The 18,642-nt window shown below is 41.6% G+C and overlaps 2 protein-coding genes and 1 pseudogene across 8 annotated transcripts in view; 2 read left to right on the forward strand and 1 right to left on the reverse strand.

The window, feature by feature from the left end:
• CHP1 (calcineurin like EF-hand protein 1) overlaps window positions 1-14,315 on the reverse strand; it is a 38,543-nt gene extending 24,228 nt beyond the window's left edge. Inside the window, exons 1-2 of the mRNA XM_013993169.2 lie at window positions 14,006-14,315; window positions 5,381-5,453 (exon numbers count right to left, since the gene is read on the reverse strand). Coding sequence (XP_013848623.1) covers window positions 5,381-5,453; window positions 14,006-14,072 — 140 coding nt within the window. The 5' untranslated portion in view covers window positions 14,073-14,315. The remainder of the gene's footprint in view (window positions 1-5,380; window positions 5,454-14,005) is intronic.
• On the forward strand, window positions 2,353-2,718 carry LOC110261359 (annotated as a pseudogene).
• Window positions 14,315-18,642, forward strand: part of EXD1 (exonuclease 3'-5' domain containing 1) — a 41,025-nt gene continuing 36,697 nt past the window's right edge. For 3 of the 7 annotated variants that reach the window (XM_021097503.1, XM_021097534.1, XM_013993166.2), the window contains exons 1-2: window positions 14,315-14,983; window positions 17,520-17,705. In XM_021097503.1, the coding sequence (XP_020953162.1) occupies window positions 17,573-17,705 (133 nt within the window). In that variant the 5' untranslated portion in view covers window positions 14,315-14,983; window positions 17,520-17,572. Of the gene's footprint in view, window positions 15,972-17,519; window positions 17,706-18,642 lie in introns of all 7 variants that reach the window. The other 4 variants (XM_013993165.2, XM_005659737.3, XM_013993164.2 and 1 more) reach the window with 4 other exon arrangements.

The following is an 18,642-nucleotide window of genomic DNA, read 5'->3' on the forward strand; positions in this document are numbered from 1 at the left end:
GTTGGTTGTTCTATAGTGGAATGGAAATCGTCTGGACAGTTCCTCTAAAACTTAGCTCCTCAAATTTGTCCACCAACAGAAATCTAATGGAGAAAAATAATATTCCAAGTGGTCCACAGATCATAAATGTGCAGATTTGTGTGTGCACATAAAAAGAATTACCAATGTGATATTCCATCTCATGGTATACATAGGAAAATCTTCCTTGAAGATTATTTAAGATACTATTACTGGTAGGAGGCAAATTTAAGAGCAGAACCACGTACAATGGCATTCTTCATGGCCCAAAAAACCCCCTCGCAATGAAGAGTGGTTTTCCAGATATTCACGGGAACCTGGATCCTCTAAGAAACCAGTGTTTGAGAGAACTTTAGTAACCAGAAGTGCCGTCCCTCTACACTGATCTTCACTGTGCAAGTTCCTTCTCTTACACAGAGAGGCAGCCTCACAGTTAACTGCTTATATTTCAAGGACTCAAAGTCAATGCTTAGATGACTTACACATAATGAGGACATTAAAATTTTGTTAACTGGACATACCTATGGGAATACACATTTAATTAAGAAAAGTTTTCCATATTTAAGTGGTATAATGGAGATGAATCATTTATTATTTACATTTATTGTGTAATTATTTACATTTATTAACACTGAAATGACAATAGTTTCCATTATCCAAAACATTTAATTAACATTTTAAGTTAGATCATTAATAATTTTTTCTTTCTTTCTTTTTTCTGGAGAGGGAGGCCACACTCACCACATATGGAAGTTCCCAGGGTAGGGGCTGAATCAGCACTGCAGCACTGCAGCTGCTGGCCTACACCACAGCCAGAGCAGGATCTGAGTGGCGTCTGTGACCCACACCACAGCTCACAGCAACTCCAGATCCTTAACCCATAGACTGAGGTCAGGGATCAAACCCACATCCTCATGGATACTAGTTGGATTCGTAACCTGCTCAGCCACAAAGGAAACTCCAATAATTTTTTTTCTTTTTGGCTATGCTCTCAGCATGCACAGGTCGGTGGACCAGGGATTGAATCCATGACAGAGCAGTTACTTTAGCCATAGCAGTGATAATGCTGGATCCTTAACCACTAGGCCCCCTGGGAACACCTTTTTTTTGTTTTAATAACAGATTTTTTTTTTTTCTAAATAGAAAGTGTCAGTAAGTGCTGAATCCAGTCATTGCCTCTTATTTTAATATTTTGCAAGGCTATACCTGACTTTTGGTGGAGCATAGTGACCACATGTTTATATCCTCTCATTTTCTAAACCCCGCTGAAATGTCGGTAAAAATGTACACACAGGAATGTTGTCTATCCATAACATAAACAACCAGGGTGAGAGGAGTGTACTAGTAGACAAGGGATTGTGACAAATTCTGGAAGTCAGAAAATAGATGCAAATGGAGTGACAAGTAAGAGAAGAAGGCCGTGAAACTGCAGCAGAGTTCACAGCCACTCTGCCCTGCAGTCTCAGCAAGGCACTGCATGCAGAGATGACAGGTAAGGACAGCAGCATTCTGGGAAATTAACTAATGGAACTTTAGAAGACTGGGCCAGCTGCCCACTGCTGCCAGCACCCATTCCAAGAATATAAAACCCTTTGTCCCTAGTATAAAAATAGAGAATTGCTATGAAGAAAAACCAAAAAATCTACCTGGGAAGGGTTTCAGCCAAGTGCAGGAGGGGTCCTCAGGAACATAGTCCTTTTGTTTGGGGAAGGGAGTTGCAAGTCTGTGCCCATGCTCCCTGTCCACATACACTAAAGTGAGGGTCACCCACTTCTTAGCCCTGTTCAGAATATAGAGGGCTTGAAGTCAGTCCTTCTATCCAGGGAAAGAAATGGAAAACCCAACCACAAGTAAGTCCATGCCAATTTTCTACAGTAATCAGCCCAGGCTTTTTCATTATTATGAGCAGACAACAAATGCTCAACAGATATTTGGGGAAAATTAAGAGAATAAAAGAATGGGCTCAAGATTAGAAATAATAATAATACAGGGAACAAAGGGTAGTTCTGAGAGATTCTAATACGTAACCCAACAGACATTTGTTAAGTTTTTGTACCTGTTAAACAAAAATAAGCTACTATGATAAAGCAGACATCAGGAACAAGAAAGTTTCTTAGAAATTAAAAATATGATTGAGGATAAGTTCATCAAAAGGTCCTCAAAATAAATTCAAGGATATCTTTCAGGAAGCAAAGGGGAAATCAAAGAGTCAGAAAATATGAGAAAAAACCGAGTCATGGTAGTCCAACGCCAATCAAAAGAAATGCCATAAAAAAATAAGGGGAGGAAATAAAGAAACAACAGAAGAAAACGTTCAAAAGGATATATTTTTAGTTGAGAAGGTTCACCTGATACTGAGCAATGAATAACACAAAATAACTCAGAAAAAGATACAACTTTAACAGATTTCAGAACAGCAAGAGGATGTATTTGAAGCTTTCGGAGAGAGAGAAAAAAAAGATTATCAACGGCCTTTTGCCTCGTTGCAGCTAAGAAAGCAAGATGGGTCACCAGCAGCTCTATAGGAGCCATCCGAGAAAATTCGGTCAGGGTTCTCGCTCTTGCCATGTCTGCTCAAACCTGCACAGTCTGATCCGGAAATATGGCCTCAATATGTGCCGCCAGTACTTCTGCCAGTACGCGAAGGATATTGGCTTCATTGAGTTGGACTAAGCTTCCTTCAATGGGTCATCCGGGACATCTACCTTATGCAGAAACAATGCTGGTTCTTTGTATATAAAATAAAATTTAACCCCTCCCCCCCCAAAAAAAAGATTATCTACGAAAAGAATAAGAATTAGACTGGCATCATGGTTCTGATCAGTGACACTCCTTTCTGGAATGACTGATACCGCTGTGTACACAAAGCAAATGCTTATCCAGGATATTGAACTCATTTGTCTTCTGGATAAAGTCAAACAAGAAAATGAATCTCAAAGTTCCCATTGTGGCTCAGCGGAAACAAACCTGAGTAGCGTCCATGAGGACACAGGTTCAACCCCTGGTCTCACTCAGTGAGTTGAGGATCCAGTAGGTATTGCCATGAGCTGTGGTACAGATTGCTTGGATCTGGTGTTGCTGTGGCTGTGGCATAGGCCATCAGCTACAGCTCCAACTGGACCCCTAACCTGGGAACCTCCATGTGTCGTGTATACGGCCCTTAAAATAAATAAATAAATAAATAAAAAGTGTTGGTAAGGATATGGGGAAATATGACCCCTCATTAAATTTGCTGGTAGGAATGTAAAAGAGTACAGCACTCTGGAAAATAGTTTGGCCCAAGAAAATTAAAACATTAAGTCCACACAAAAATGTCCATAATAGCCAAAAGGAATAAACAACCCCAAATGTCCACCAACTGATGAATGGATAAACAAAATGTGGTATGTGCACACAGTGGTATATTATTCAGCCATAAAAAAGAAAGAAGTACTGATATATTCTACAACATGGAAGAACCTTAAAAACATGCTGTTAAAGCAGTCACAAAAGGCTACATACTGTATGATTCCATTTATATGAAATGTCCAGAGAGAGAGGAATGGGAAGTGACTAATCAATGGGTATGAGATTTCCAGCGAGCTGATGAAATGTCCTGGAATGAGACTGCGGTAATACGTAGCTAAACAATGTAGTTATGCAATGTTGTGAATGTAGTTAATGCCACTAAATCGTACACTTCAAAATGGCAAATCTTATGCTATGTGCATTTTGCCTCAATTAAAAAAAAAAAAGACAAAGATAAAGCACCTACGGTGGTCTTTCACATGATAGTTATTCCATAATCATTGACTTTACTGACAGTGGAACATGGTTTTGGTCAATCCCAGCTTTTAGCGATGCCAGATTTTCCCTAAACGAACATGGCCCTATGGATTTACTAGCATCCTTTAGCTCTTCCACCTGAAGATTAGGCTTAGAAACTATGTTCCCTTCCCACTTAGGCTATATCCCACACCTAGGCTAGAAGCCTTCCAAAGAAGTCCTAACGTGTTTCTTGACAGCCACCAGAAAGGCAAATAGCTTCATTTCATACCAGTCCATCAAAGCTAAGGACTAATGGCAACAAAATGCTGCTGAGAATTAGGTTGGGAGGTGGTAATAAGGAGATATTCGTTTGACTATGAGAAGACAATTACAAATATAAAATGATAGAGCATTACATTAGTCTTAATCATACACTTACTCTAGACTAGTTTCTCAACTTTGGCACTACTGACATTTGGGCAAGGTGGGGAGGTTTTGACCTGTGAATTGTAGGATGTTCAGCAGCATTCCTGCCTCTACCCATTAGACATCAGTAGCATTCCCCAGTCCTGTCAATCAAAAATGCCTCCTGATATTTGGCCACTCAGGGGAAAAACAGTCCTCTTTCAAGAACCACTACTTTAGACTAAAAAATTGAATATCTTATCTAAGATTAATACATAGAAACTGGAGTTCCTGTCATGGCTCGGTGGAAATGAATCTGACTAGTATCCATGTCACAGGTTCAATCCCTGGCCTCGCTCAGTGGGTTAAGGATCTGGTGTTGTCATGAGCTGTGGTGTAGGTCACAGACAAGGCTCGGATCCTTTGTTGCCGTAGCTGTGGTGTAGGCCAGTGGCTACAGCTCCAATTTAACCTCAGGCCTGGGAACCTCCACATGCTGCAGGTGTGGCACTAAAAAGACAAAAAAAAAAGAGAAAAAATACATATAAACTGATGTACCTTAGGGTTATGGATTGTGTTAGGAAATGAGATAGAGGACAAAACAACCTAGACCACCTTGGATTTCTATGGGTCAACCTCCTAAGAGCTAACATGTTTGGGAAAGGGCTGTGGGAAAACTCAGGCAAAGAGAGCTGAAATTTCCAAAGGTATATTTGTAGGACCAGTACAATGACCACTCAAACTAAGGGGACCTGGAGTACGGCAGCAGGCATCTAGTGATAAAATTTTTTTTTGTCTTTTGTCATTTTAGGGCCGTTCCTGGGGCATATGGATGTTCCCAGGCTAGGGGCTGAATCAGAGCTACAGCTGTTGGCCTACACCACAGCCAAGGATCCGAGCCGGAACTTCGACCTACACCATGGCTCATAGCAACGCTGGGTCCTTAACCTACTGTGAGGCCAGGGATTGAACCCATGTCCTCATGGATGCTAGTCGGGTTTGTTAACCACTATGCCATGACGGGAACCCCCTGGTGATAAATTTAAATCCACTGTTCTGCTTATTTAAGTCCTTTATGGGTTAATGATACTCAAAGATGAGTGAGGAAATGGGGTCCTTGCTCTCTGCAAGCCAGATGCCTATGGTATCTGCTCCTGGATAAAGGCAGCTATTCAGACATTGCCAGAAAATAAAGAAAGGAACTGCCTACCTGAGAGTCCCATTCTCTCCTTTGTCCAGGCTGGTGAACCGGCTGTAGAGGCGGGTGATCTGACTGTGGGAAACTAAAGAACACAAAATTAGTCCCAGCTGGAGAGGTTGTCCTCCATTCAAACTGAACCTGAATGTGGCCCTTCAGAAGGCAGCTGCCTTTCTGGTCCCAGTCCACCATTAAATGCCTCAAAGTCAGTAAAGTGGGGTGATGTCTCAACTCTAACTTATCTCTAGAGTGTCAAAGCAGTAAGTTTAAAATATGAAAGGAGTTAGAAAGTAAACTAAAGAGTAAACAAAATTAACTCTCAGGAATGAAGTCTGGGCTTAATTAACCCTGCGTTGGAGTTCTCTTGTGGCACAGCGGGTTAAGGATCTGGTATTGCCACTGCAGTGGCTTGGATTCCTGCCATGGTGTGAGTTTGATCCTTGGCCTGGGAATTTCACAAACTGCAGGTGTCCCCCCCCCAAAAAAAATGACTGTGTTAAATGTCAGGTAGTTAAGATTTAACAAAACACAGCCAAATTTAGTTTAAAAGGAAATTGTGAAATTTTCACCTTTAAGTGCCCTGACTTAGAGGCTATAAAAATGCATGCTTTGATTAAAAACACATCCCTATTTAAAAAAAACAACAACACATCCCTATTGTTGTAAATCAACTATAATAAAATAAAATAAAAACAAAAACAAACAAAAAACACATCCATATTAACCAGCTTGATGTTTCATGCTGATAACAGCTAGGTAGGTAACTTGTACTGAAATAAAGATTGGGGCATGTGAAATGGTTTATATTTTTAAAATCTGGTTTATTCCTTTTCCAAGCATTAGTGGCTTCATCTTTTCCCTCAGTACTGATCTTTGGGTAAAAGATCACTACAGCCTTGGGTCAGCCTCTGCACTGTGACTGCACAAGCTCTACTGACTTCCAGTGAAGGAATGGGTTCCAAGAAAGGAAATCAGGCAATTTATAAAATGGTCATTTTTTTTTTTTTGTCTTTTGTTGTTGTTGTTGTTACTATTTCTTGGGCCGCTCCCGCGGCATATGGAGGTTCCCAGGCTAGGGGTTGAATCGGAGCTGTAGCCACCGGCCTATGCCTGAGGCACAGCAACGCGGGATCCGAGCTGCGTCTGCAACCTACACCACAGCTCACGGCAACGCCGGATTGTTAACCCACTGAGCAAGGGCAGGGACCGAACCCGCAACCTCATGGTTCCTAGTCGGATTCGTTAACCACTGCGCCACGACGGGAACTCCTATAAAATGGTCATTTTATCATTAGATGACATCTACGAAGAAGCTATTTTGCTCCTCATTTTGGACTAACTCTGGCACAAGCTGACAATTAAAATGAGGTAAAAAATACAGGTAGACAATAAAACTTTGAAAATACAAAAAAAGGAATTTCTGGGAAATAGTCTAGTCTGGCAGATTGGAGGTACAAGCTAAAAAAAAATAATCAAAGGAGAAAAGACAACAGCCAAAAAGGGTGTGGCAAGTGTGGACTCTGTCCTGGGGTGCACCTCAGGGGTAAGAGGTGGCTGAGGGAGTTCTTATGGTTGTCCCCCCACCCCCGCCCCACTCATAAAAAAATCTACCTGCAATTTTAGGAACAATGGGACAAAATAAACAGGGTCATGCACAGGCGAAACAGGAAGTGAGTGGCAGAGCTAGGACAAGAGGACACACCCCAGGCTGGCTCTGTTCTGTCCTCTCTAAGGAGAGCAGAAAGCAGAGGAGATAGAAGAATTCCCAGCCAGGGCAGAGCCAGCAGGGGCCCAAGCACCAAGAAAGCAGCTGTGGACCTTTCTGCCAGCCAGGCCGGTGTAAAGGGTACTGACAGACTCTGATTCCAATCATGTCACCACCACTTACCCATGAGGGGTGAGTGAATGGGTCTATGGAGTGAACTGAGTCCATGAGAGGGAACTGCTTGACAAAGTGTCTGGCCCTTGGGGAGTTCCCATTGCAGCTCAGCAATGGGAATCCAAGTAGTTTGGCACTCCAGGTTAGCTATTATTATCATCATTATCCTTACATCGAGGGCCTACAGGTACATTTTACTGCTATACAGTAATTAACCTCACCTTCCTCCTGATTCTGCCAGCCACAACCATTTTCTTCAGGAACCTGACCAGTCTATCCTGGCTTTGGCCTCAGGCCTCAAAGGCTGCTTTGGAACTAAATTTCTCTTTAGTTTTAACAAAATAAATCAGTTAAAGAATGACTAACTTTCCCAAAAAGATTTTTTGAAAAGACAACATTTGCTCACAGTCCCAACACCACTGTTTAATTTCTTCTTATACAATCTACTATGTTACTTGTGCACTTTACAAAGTCACATAGCTTTTTTTTTTTTTTTTTTTTTTTTTTAATGTAACCAATTCCACTGTAGCTCGTGGAAGTTCTGGGCTAGGGATTAAACCCGTGCCATAGCAGCAACCTAAGCCACTGCAGTGACACTGACAATGCCAGATCCTTAACTTTCTACACCATGAGGGAACTCCATAATAGATCATTTTTCATTTATTAATAGTTTTTCCATATTGCTTTGGAGTCGTTTTTAAGAACTGCCTAATATTTAGTCCACTGGATTAATTTTTAATACTTAGAGTATTATATGTTTCGGGTTACTCTTCTTCAACAAGGAACACATTCAAACTGTATCTCTTTTTTTTTTTCTTTGGGCCGCTCCCGCGGCATATGGAGGTTCCCAGGCTAGGGGTCCAATTGGAGCTGTAGCCACTGGCCTACGCCAGAGCCACAGCAATGCGGGATCCGAGCCTCGTCTGCAACCTACACCACAGCTCACGGCAACGCCGGATCGTTAACCCACTGAGCAAGGGCAGGGACCGAACCCGCAACCTCATGGTTCCTAGTCGGATTCGTTAACCACTGCGCCACGATGGGAACTCCCAAACTGTATTTCTTTTAACACTAGTTTTGTTTTGTTTTGTCTTTGGCCGTGCCTGTGGCTTGTGGAAGTTCTCAGGCTGGGACTGAACCCACATCACAGCAGCAACCTGAACCACAGCAGTGACAATGTTGAATCCTTAACCCTGAGCCACATGAGAATTCCTAGTTTTTTTTTTAATTTGAGAAAATAATCTATGCACATGGTAAAAATGCAAATGGTATAGAAATGTACATAGTGAAAAGCCTAATAACCCAGTTCCCTACTCTCCCTTGCCAGAGGCAAACACTATTGCCAGTTTAGTGTGAATCCTTCTAGAAATTCCACATGTGTATACATAAATATATATAACAATTTATAAAATTTTAAAATTGGAAAAAATGTCTAGCCCAACCTCTTCAACTAGCAAATGACCCATCAGATGTCTTCTAATCTAGAACATCCTCTGGAAGAAATGGACACTGAAACCTTATATTATGATTTCTTTAAGTTCCCTTAGGAAATACTGGGATGGCATTATACCCCATATTTCAGAAAAAGAGATCAGTTTATGGCTGCATGAGTTCATAATTAACCAAGATGTTAAAAATGAATATGTAAATAAGTAGCCAACAACCATAAAATGGCTATCTTCTAGGACAAACTGGGCTATATGGAAATCAGTAAAGAAATGTCCAACCAAATGGCAACTTTTAACACAATCAGTATGGTTACATCTCAATCTGTCTCCTAAATTTCAGAGCTAATGTTATAATGATATTGCTAAAAAGCAAACAGAAGAAGCAGCAGCTGCAGCAGCAGCAAGCAAGCAGGCTTTAATTTAGGTGCTAAATCCATTATGACAAAGAATATAACACAACCTCTAAGATGTAGAGCTCAGAGTAACTTCAAAAAGCAAAAAGGTACTGGAACCGCCACAAATGAAGGCAGGACAAATTTCCAGTAAACTGTTCTCACTAGAAGGCATTAGGCTAGCAGGACAGGTGCCCCAAACTTCCACCATTCTTGGTAATACAAAGTCTCAGGAGTTTACAAGTACTCTCAGAAAAAGCTGTGCATGAAGGCATATCCTGAATGAAGTTACATTTTTTTCCATGTTTGGGCAAGTAATTAGTTTTTACTGTTGAAAGATTACTTAAAAGACCCTGCTAATCTTCCTGAACTAAAACCTTTCTGACTATCCTCAGAGAAAGAAGGCATTTTCAGAGAATTGCCAAGCACCAAGGAGGAAAAACAGTATGAAGAATAAAAATGCAAAGGGAGTAAGAAAAGAGTTATTCTGCCCTTGCCTTTATCCTAAATATATCTTTTTAAAAAATCTTAATGCAGAAGAATGGATTGATAAACTCGATAAATCATATACATGCAACCAGAGGTAATTCTAGATAAAAGATTGAGAAGTTGAAGTCTATACCTCTGCATTCCTCCTGAACACACCTAACCATTTCACATTTCCCCGGGGCAAGAGGACTTCAAGAGCTGGCCTACTCTTTCAAAAAAATCTGTAGATTAAAAGAGACTTAAAAGACATTAAAAAAAAAAAATCTACCTTCTTATAATTGGGAAAATTTGAATATGGACTAAATGACAAATAGTTATAGAATTATAATCAACTTTCTTAGGTGTGATAATTGTATTGTGGTTATGTAGGAAAAAATCCCTATTCTCAGGAGATACACTCAGAAGGATTTAGGGATGGAGAGTTCTGATATCTGCAACTTTCAAATGGTTCATCAAAAGATATACATAAATAGACAAAGCAAACTTAGCAAAGTGGTAACAACTGTTCAATTAACATAGGAGGTACATGGATGTTCATTATACTATTGTAACATCTCTGTATGTTTGAAATTTTTCATCATAAAATGTTGGGGGTTGGTGAAAGTACAGAGTTCTACAAATCACGTAATCTCAAACCAGCTAAAGGTGTTAGTTATGTGTGCGATTCCATTTCATTAAGACCGAGAAGACAGCAGGGTCTCCTGTAACGATAGAACCTTCAGGAACTACGGCAAGGCAGGTGAGGCCCACGAAGGGGTCCTGCATTTTGAGGCAGGAGCAGCCTGACATTGAACTTCCACTTACATTCTAGCCCAGGAAATTATGCTCAAGCAAATTGCCTTTCCCAGGCTTGTGTTCTTTAACTACAGAGAAATTCACCATAATTCTATCACCACTCCACCCTTTCAAACAAACAAAACCTCACCACCCAGGAAAACTTACTTCCCAAACCTGTTCAACACCTTCGCCATACCACATGCCACACACCAGAAGCTAGGGACTAAAAATAAATGAATTGGCTTTTATTACTACTCAGTTGGCATGAATTGTTTCTCACAGGTTATGTGGCTATTTTTTTTAAATGGTTTTAAGTAATTCACTCCAGGTTATTGCCACATAGTTAAGTGAACTAAAAGGTGAAGATTACAGAAACTCCCAAGACACTTGTGACCTTTCCCCTAATGACAACTTTTATTCGAATGACTTTATGGGAATGCTACAGTGTGAAAGAAGGTAAGAGAACAAAGACAATACATCAAATGTTTTACGCCCACACGAAGTGTTTTTGACAGGGTTTGTGTGTGTGGTTTTTCTTTTCTTTTCTTTCTTTCTTTTTTTTTTTTTTTTTTTTTTGTCTTTTTGCTATTTCTTTGGGCCACTTCCGTGGCATATGGAGGTTCCCAGGCTAGGGGTCCAATTGGAGCTGTAGCCGCTGGCCTACGCCAGAGCCACAGCAACGCAGGATCCGAGCCTCGTCTGCAACCTACACCACAGCTCACGGCAACGCCGGATCGTTAACCCACTGAGCAAGGGCAGGGACCGAACCCGCAACCTCATGGTTCCTAGTCGGAATCGTTAACCACTGCGCCATGACGGGAACTCCCTGTTTTTGTTTTCTTTTTAGGGCTGCACCTGTAGCATATGGAAGTTCCTGGGCTAGGGGTGAAATTGGAGCTGCAGCTGCTGGCCTATACCACGGCAACATGGGATTCGAGCCACATCTTTGCTGCAAGGCCAGATCCTTAATCCACTGAGCAAGGCCAGGGATCAAACCCACAACCTCAGAGAGGCTATGTCGGGTCCCTAGCCCACTGAGTCACAACAGGAACTCTTAAGATTACTGCTTTAAGAATCAACTATGCTGATGAGCACTAACTGGATACACTGGTGGCTCAACTTCCAGAGCAGAGGAATAACGGTGTACCAGGCCAGGGGAGGACAAGGGTAGAAGCCACTCGAAATGCCCTAGGTTAATTTATCCAAACATAATCAAATCATGCATGTATTAAGGCCCAATTCCAGTCCTCCTCAGGCCACCTCACAAGAACTCTTCCCTGAATTCTGAATGTGGGTACCACACAATTTCAGGTACCTAACCCTGTGGGCTTATCTCCACAACCAGGTTGTGGGCATCTTATGTCACCATCTGCTTTGAATACCCAGCATGGTACTGAACTAAGACACTGCAAAAATTCAATAAGTAGTTGTTTCATTAGGCTTTCTGACTTAATTCGTACTTTTACACTGGCTGTGGGTGATAATTCCCTCAGCTTGATTTACTTTTCAGCAGCTAGGAAAATAACTGCAGGAGTACTCAGTTCTCACAAGTCACATAGGAAAATAACCCAGACAGAGTTCTATAGGAACAGAGGCCCCTTTCATTTGTTAAAATGTAATAAAACCAGAATGGGATTACTGCTCCCTTCATCTTAAGACAAAAATTGCTTTTTCCACCTTCACTCTGATGCACACTCCCTCATTATATGACTTTTATTTTAAGCACAAACACTTTAACTCTGGTGTCACCTAAGAAAGTAGTTCTCACAGGATTTATCGTTGTGGTACAGCAGAAATGAATCCGACAAGTATCCATAAGGATGCAGGTTCTATCCCTGGCCTTACTTATTGGGTCAGGGACCCAACATTGCTATGAGCTGTGGTGAAGGTCACAGACAAGCCTCGGATCCCGAGTTGCTGTGGCTGTGGCATAGGCTGGCAGCTGTACCTCCAATTTGACCCCTAGCCTGGGAACTTCCATATGCTACAGGTGTGGCCCTAAAATAAATAAATAAATGAAATAAAATAAAGTAGTTCTTATATTTACAAGTGTGGCCAGAGGTCACAGCCACAAAGTGTTAAAATTCTTGCCCATATTTCCACTCTTGGAGTCAGAGTAAGTCATAAAATGACCATAAGGTCAAGTGGCCAAACATACTGCACATTATAAACAGCTAACTATTTTCTGTCATTTGTTCAAAATCATAAAAAGGACTACTTTGGAAGGTGGAGTTCCCATTATGGCTCAGGAGTAATGAGCCTGACTAGTATCCAAGACGATATGAGTTTGATCCCCGGCCTCACTTGGTGGGTTAAGGATCCAGTGTTGCTGTGAGCTGTGGTGTAGGTAGAAAACGTGGCTCAGATCCCTTGTGGCTATGGCTGTGGCATAGGCCAGCAGTTGAAGCTCCAATTTGACCTCTAGACTGGGAACTTCCATATGCCGCAGGTTTGGCCCTAAAAAATAAAATAAATATAATAAAAAGAACTACATTGGAAGGTGGTGAGCTCACCATCCTTAAAGTCATTATGGAGAGACTTAATGACCATGAGTTTGGAGATGCTGAAAGCAGTAAACCAATCTGAGAAGGGATGAGACTAGATAAATAACATCCCTTCCAACTTGAAGATTCTAGAAAGTTAAACAGCATTTAATTTATCTCAGGCCACCACTGCCTGAGTAATTCTGAAGTTACCCAAGCACTCACTATTATCTGCAAATGGACCATTCGGTGACTTACTTGTCATCTCATTATCAAAGACAGGTATCCTAAAACTCAGAACCCAGATGCTTCCACAAATCATGTAAAATACATGAGTCATAATGGATTAGTGAGAAGAGAAAATATCATACGCATTATCGAGGGCCAGCTACACAAATATATGATGTTTTCTGGGATTCTGAAATCCCAAAGCCATGTTACCCCTTTCTGGTTAATGAGGAAGAGACTGGATTATTAAAGTCAGTTCCTAAAACAAATTCACACTGAGATTTTTGGAGCACATCCAGTTTCTATGGCGACTGCATAAAGTAAACCAGCATAATAGAAATCAATATATCTGAAATCAGGACAGCAAACATCCTCAGTGTAAATTTAAAAAACTGGTAGTCACAGAATCCGTACTTTCTCTCCACAAGTTCAAAATGAAAGAAGTCTCACTCTCAGATCCCTGACTCTTTAAGGTCTCCCATCAGCAGGTCATGTCTTCCAAAGCCTTACTATACGATCTCACTTTCTGTATTTATTTTTCTAGCTGAGGCAATAATTTGTTTGATTTCCCACCGTTGTCAGTAGCTGTAACACCCTGCCCAGAAACGTCACAGAAACGGACAGAATGTTTTCTACAGGATTCCTTCAGAAATTTGAGGTTGTTCCAGAAAGATAAAAAATTCGGAGACTTTCAAGTGCAAGAGGAGAAAAGAGCGGGATTACTTTGAGCAGGACAACCCCACAGGAGCCAGAGCCCCACTCTGGGTAGCTGTAGCTGTAAGAACTGGTTCTCCATCATCCCCGAAGCTCTAGCGCTGGAAACTTCCCAGGAACCCCACAACCTCCCGGCACCCCAGCTTCAGACTTCAGCTACAGTTACCCTCCCTCCTGAGGCCAACCGGCGGCGCCCGGCCGCGTTGCCACCCCCTACCCGAACTCACAGCCAGTCTCCTTCTTGATCTCCTCGAGCTCTTCGTCCCGCAGTAACGTGGAGGCCCGGGACCCCATCACTAAGCCGGGAGCTCCTCCGGGAGCAGGGGCGCCTGAAGCGACAGCGGCTGCAGGAGAGAGGGAAGAAGGGGAGGAAGGACCGGGGTCAAAAACGGAGAGGGCAGTATTTCTACTGAGGGCCGGGAAGGGAACCCAGGGGTGGCGCGCGGAGAAGGGCGGCCCAGAGGCCCAGCCAATTGGGAGTGAGACTGCGCCCGGCTCAGGAGCCGACGTCGACGTTCCTAGCTCCAGCCCCCGAATGAATCAGCCCAGCGCCAGGCCAGGTCTAGCTCAAAACGGACCACGCCCCCGGAACCATGATGCCACCGGCCTTAAATGGGCAATGCCACTCTGGCCTTAGAGACCGCAATTAAAAGGGCAACGCCTTGACCCACCGTTTTACAACACGCAGACCTGTGACATACAGCGTAGCCAACCCCTTTATCACAGAACTCTAATTCTAGAAACCCCACCCTACAACTGGCATGGATCGCGGAGAGAAACAATCAAAATAGACAAAACGTCGCTTGGGTGAAAGCCAGGGCGTGTCTCCTGGGAACTGCATGCTGGGAGTTGCATCTCATTTTTCCTGCCTGGGGGGCGCTCGGGTGCCAGCTTCGGGGCCGCGCGCTGATTGGCTCCTTGGGAAACAGCCGGGACCTTCTGTTCAGGCCGGTTGGCGTCCGCTCCGCTGCGTCGGTGTCCTGCGCTGCGTACTTTTCTGTAATTTGTTTTTTTCTGGACTGTCCTTTGGTAACAGCCACCGCGGGCTTGGAACTTCCCGAGAGTTCTTCCTTAACAGCAGTCCCTCTTTTGTTAGTTCAAGACTGAAGCGCGAGGAACTCACCATTTGGCTGAAATAGGGACCAGATTTCCTAAACTTCCGTCGGAGAAAAAAAAATCTAACGGTGGAGGAGAGAATTTCTAGTGTATGGCCCGCAGTTTGTTTTTAAGTTTCTTATTTTGCCTTAAAGATGAGGGATTTTGCATTTTGTTCTCATGGCATATTTTTGTTTTCCTGAAAACGCTTAAAGCCACTTGTTAAATTAGTACACCCTGCCAGGTGAACCAGATCTTTAACTGTGGCTTCAGTGCCTTTACACCCCTTCACTCGATTGTTGGGCTTATTACAGAACAGATTTGAATTATGGAAGAACCAAATTTTGACCTCTGTCACTTAGTACCTAAGTACTAGAAGGCTATTTTAGCGAGCTGCCCAAGTCAACTTAGATTACTAGTTTTTAAGCTTTACCTAAGGCTTTGATAGATTGGCATGAGATCAAGTTTATAGTCTTACTGAGTTTGTTTTCGTGATTGACTTACTCTGTTTTGTCCTAATAATGTCTGCCGTCATACACAGAATGTAGCATTTTGGATATGCTCGTCTAGACCACAGGAGCTTCCTTTTATCCTGCGAGTATGAGTATGGTAGAAAAAGTTTGATGTCAGCGACATGTGTCCATTTTCTGAGTCTGCCTTGAAGCCTGTCTCTGGATCCTGACCTTACTTGTTCTTCCAAATTTTGAATCTTACCTTTTGCAGCTGTCCTCAAGGCTTTCTTTGCTTTGTGTTGTTTTTCTGATTTACTTTAACATTTCTTAAATTTCCTTATTGTCCAAGCATTTCACAAACTTGTTTCTTATGTTTTTAAAAATACAGATGATTATCTCTATGAAGGGCTGGTATTTCCAGTTTTAGGTTCGCTGTTATTTCTGTAAAAATTCCCCTTTGCCTGTTGGATTAGTGAGCAAAGAAGAATGGTCTTTCCAGGTGCTCTGGTGACTTGTTTTATGCTGTCTCTGAATGCATAACACCAGGGATCTCGTAGGGGTTTTAGTTCAAGTTTCAAGTTCTAGCTCTGTGACTTTGGGCAGGTGTCTTACATCTTTAAGCGTCAGTCCTACATCTGTAAATTAGGTAATTATTGAGGCATTAAATAATTTTTGTGAAAGCACTTGCTAGACCTTAAATTTTAAAATGTGTTTTTCTGGTTAAAAATGATAACTTCTCATCTTCTTTCTAGTTGAATTGGGCCTTATTTAGTCAATGTTTTATAGTTAAATAAGTTGCAAAATTCACTTGTTGTCTATGCCTAGTGTGGCAAAAGCAAGCCACTTTTAAATTTAAACCATTCTCATCTTCTTCCTAGTTGAACTGGGCCTTAGTTATTTGGTCAATGTTTTATAGCTAAAGTAAATGGAAAATTCACTGGTTGACTGTTCCTAGTGTGGCAAAGGCAAGCCACTTTTAAATTTAAACCAATGTAAATTTAAACATTTAGCTGGGGTTCTAAATGCAAAGACATCCAAATAACAGGATTGTTCTAAAAGATACTTTTTTTAAAAAAAAGGATTCATCTTTTAAATTACAGTATTACACTAAGGAACATAAGAGTAGGAGTTCCCATTGCGGCTCAGCAGTAACAAACCCAAGTAGTATCCATTAAGATTTGGGTCTAAGCCTTGGCCTCACTCACTGGGTTAAGGATATGGCGTTGCCGTGAGCTGTGGTGTAAGTTGAAGACGTCGCTTGGATCCTGCGTAGGCTGATGATGATGTGGCTATGGCGTAGGCCAGCAGCTGCAGCTCCTATTCAACCCCTAGCTGGGAACTTCCACACGTGTGCCCCCACCAAAAAAAGCAAAAAAAACACCCGAAACTAAAACAAACAAACAAACAAATGTAAGAGTATCTTCAATGAGTGATAGTTATTTCCAGGAGGTCAGTTTTTTCTTTGTACATTTCTGCATTGTTATTTTTGTAATGAGCATGTATCATTTTAAAAAAAAATTGAGTTTTACAGAACCAGTGTGGCATGGGGCAGTTTAATCTGTTAGGCTGCACAGCCTGGTTGGTGATATTACAGCAGCCCAAGCCCTGAGCTCTAGCTACAGTGTGGTGGAATGGCCCTCACAGTGACATGACAGCTGGATTGGTAATGTGTAAATTATGATAGTTTTAAGTCATTTATTCTTTGGTAACCAAATGTCAGACTCTGGAAGTGTGACTAATCTGGAAGAGGCTACATTCAGAAGAGGCTAGGTCCCAGACATATCTAGGTAAACAATTCATCACAACGTGTGGTGGCAAATATTTGCCGATATCAGTTTTTTTCATTTGTTCTTGTACTTTTTTTGGTTGATGTTAAGAGATGTATGTATGTGCTATTAAAAACCATCTAAATGTTCTTCTTATCCCATTTAGCTAAGGAATGAAAAGTGCTATTAAGCCATTTTATAGACAAAGAAGTCCAAGCCAAAGTTTTATAATTTTCAGTTTCCCATGTATAAATTAGAATTGGTACTTAAAATGATCCTTTTCTCATTATCACTCTAAAAAGATGAACAGGTTTGAATTACTCTAGTATTTTTATTCTTCTTGTCCCTTCCAGTTATGTGCAAAGGAAAAATAACTCTGTTCTTCCCACACTATTTTTTTTAAATAATGGATCTCTTTTATTTTCAAGTGTTTGGATACTTAAAGAAGATTACTTGAAGACTGCTTTTGGAATCAGGTAGTATGGATCCAAGCAGTGACTACCATTTCCTCAACCAGATTTTGTGGAGAAGAGTGAAACTCACATTGATTTGTGGCATCTTTGAGGGAGTGCTTCAGCATGTGGACCCTAACAAGATTGTTGTCCTGAAGAAAGGTCTCATTTTATTTTTCTTAATCTTCTGCCTTTTAGGAGACTAATAACAAAGTTTGGGGGATGGCTCTGGGCTCCCTTAGCAGCTGGGAGAGTGGCATTATTCCTATTTTAGGGAAAGGGTGGTGAGGAAGATTAGAATGCAGTTTTCTGTCACAGAGCAGTATGGCTATATATGCTGGCTTGTCTCCACTTCTATACTTTTATTGACATGAGAGTGAACATTTTCAATATGGAGAGTTTTTTTTTTTTTTAAAAAACTGGGTACTACTTTTAATTTCTTTGTATAGGCATCTTGAAATTAAAAATAACCACTGTATTAGATAGAATTGCCTTTGGCTTCAATAGGCAAATTCAAAAGGCAATAAGGGATTAATTTTTCTCATGCTATCCCATCTTTGAGTGGCTCAAAGATGCCAGGAGGGATCAGGTGTCTTGTGCTCCTGCTCTGCCAACTCAGTGATCATCTGTTATCCTCATGGTTACAAGGTAGCCTCTGTACTTCCCAGCTTCAATACTGGTTCATATAAAGGATGCAATTCAGAAACAGCCAAGTGGAAAGGATTTGTAGGGTAAGGGCTAGAGTTTCTACCCTCTCTGGGAGTGCTACCCTTCTAGTTCCTTCATGTGTTCACCTTGAAGCTCCAATATATTGTTTTTATTCAGCTAGAATATTGACTTGCTGGAGGAGTTGTTTTCCTGGTATGATAAGTTTCAAGTTCACAACTGAAACGTGTAAATGACATTTGCAAGATTGGTGTCATTGTTAAGCCATATTATGAGTTAAAATGGACTTTTATGGGGGAGTTCCCATTGTGGTGCTGTGGAAACGAATGTGACTAGTAACGTGAGATTGCAGGTTCAATTCCTGGCCTCACTTAGTGGGTTAAGGATCCAGCATTGCTGTGGCTGTGCTGTAGGCCAGTAGCTATAGCTCCAA

Source organism: Sus scrofa, chromosome 1, assembly GCF_000003025.6.
Source record: "Sus scrofa isolate TJ Tabasco breed Duroc chromosome 1, Sscrofa11.1, whole genome shotgun sequence".
Classification (NCBI taxonomy): domain Eukaryota; kingdom Metazoa; phylum Chordata; class Mammalia; order Artiodactyla; family Suidae; genus Sus; species Sus scrofa.